Below are 2,058 nucleotides of genomic sequence, written 5' to 3'. Positions count from 1 at the left end.
GTTTATTTATATATAATTGAATTCATTTACCTGTTTAGTTTTCCCTTATTTTATTAATTTCCATACTTAACTATTCATTCACCTATCTCTCTGTTGAATTGGTTATTTATTTGTTTATTCACTTATTTCCCTATTGATATGTTTGTTCGTTCATATATATATATATATTTATATATATACATATATGTTTTATATATATATACTATTCATTCACCAATTTGTGAGGTTTACTTTTTTCACAAAATTTTTCACGCTCCTCGTTCCTCTTCCCTTTAATTTTTCCTTATTCAATTTCAACCACTCGTATTTAAACATTTTACATTTCATTCATCTATTTACTTCCCTTTATCCATCTACTAAATTTTCTATATAATGGATCTGTCTTCGGATACGTGTGCAATAAAATCTATCTTGATCTATCTTGATCTATCTTGATCTATATATCTATCTATCTGTTTATTTGCACACACAAACACACACACACACACACACACACACACACACTCACACACACACACACACACACACACACACACACACACACACACACACACACACACATATATATATATATATATACATATATATATATATATATATATATATATATACATATATATATATATACATATATACATATATATACATATTTGATCTGCTTTCGGATACGTGTACAATAAAAATTAACTTTATCAATCTTGATCTATCTTTATCTATCAATATATATATACAAATATTTGATTTTTTTTTTCGGAAACGTGTGCAATAAAATTCCCTCCCTTGCAAGCGAAGCCATGGCCGACCTTGCCTTAGACCTGTAGCAGTTTTAGCAGCGTGCAATAAGCCGAGGGAGACGCGACCTTCGGAGGGCTTTGGGGCGCAGGAGGAGGAGGAGAAGAGAAGAGGTAGGAAAAGAATTGAGAATCGTGTATTTAAGGATACATATACCAAGTTCGTGTGTTTGCGTTTATGTGTGTGTGTGTGTGTGTGTGTGTGTGTGTGTTTGCGTGCGTGTGTGTGTCTGTGTGTGTGTGTGTGTGTGTGTGAGTGTGATTGCGTGCGTGTGTGTGTGTGTGTGTATGTGTGTGTGTGTGTTTGCGTGCGTGTATGTGTGTGTGTGTGTGTGTGTGTGTGTGTGTGTGTGTGTGAGTGTGTGTTTGTTGGTGTGTGTGCGTGTGAGTCATAGTGAATGTGTTTGTGTGTGTGTATTTGTGTGTCCCTAATTGTAAACAAGTGTAATTCCATCAAGCGAGATGTAATCAAAAACAAACTCAATTTCCACACTTCACACTATGTTCGCCGCCTCTCAATCTGCTCAGACTTCATTACCCTTACCCCGAGAGCGTCATTCGAGCATTCTCTCGCCGTCCCAATTACAGTCGCCAGGGAGCTCATCTTAAGTCCCTGGAGCAATGGTCGGCAATTAAGTTTTACTGTTTCCCTCAAGAGCTCAGGACACTCGTATTACTCCGAACTGAGGGAAATACACAGTGAATAGCACGAGACCAAATACACTGCAAATAAACGGAGGTAAGTACATAGTAAAGTAGCTGAACAAAATACGCAAGGGAATGAACAAAGCAAGATATACAGTAAATGAATTAAAGTAAGAAAGAATTGACAATCGGTACCTCGTGTTCTAATTTCTTCGTAAATCGTTATGTCTCCAAGACTTCGCAGTTAGTAATATGCTTACGTAGACGAGTCTCGTTGCCTCATTACTTGAAATTACCCCATATGGGTTAATTTGCTCTTAATTGCCGATCCCAGCCTCTGAGTACCTTTAGTTTAATAAAGGATACGTTAGGGACAGGAACGTCGTTTTCTAACACTGTTATTTTGTTCATTAATGTTGACTCAAAACTACACTGGATGTCATCGTATTTTGTATGAACATTTAAAATCAAAGATGTATCTCGTATTTTGAAGGCGTGTGCATATAATGATTAAGAAAACTGTATAATAATACCATGATGTAAGTTGTATAGTGATATAATAGAAATGAATGGTAAAAACTGTAATAATAATACGATGATATGAATTATATGATATCAAAAT

The 2,058-nt window shown here is 35.5% G+C and overlaps 1 protein-coding gene across 1 annotated transcript in view; it reads left to right on the top strand.

The window, feature by feature from the left end:
• Positions 1 to 1,787, top strand: part of LOC125034034 — a 7,422-nt gene extending 5,635 nt beyond the window's left edge. The window contains exons 6-7 of the mRNA XM_047625675.1: positions 1,320 to 1,490; positions 1,771 to 1,787. Coding sequence (XP_047481631.1) covers positions 1,320 to 1,490; positions 1,771 to 1,787 — 188 coding nt within the window. The remainder of the gene's footprint in view (positions 1 to 1,319; positions 1,491 to 1,770) is intronic.
• Positions 1,788 to 2,058: the final 271 nt, after the last annotated feature.

Source organism: Penaeus chinensis, chromosome 17 (assembly GCF_019202785.1).
Source record: "Penaeus chinensis breed Huanghai No. 1 chromosome 17, ASM1920278v2, whole genome shotgun sequence".
In the NCBI taxonomy this organism is placed as follows: domain Eukaryota; kingdom Metazoa; phylum Arthropoda; class Malacostraca; order Decapoda; family Penaeidae; genus Penaeus; species Penaeus chinensis.
This window is presented reverse-complemented; position numbering and strand designations above follow the sequence as displayed.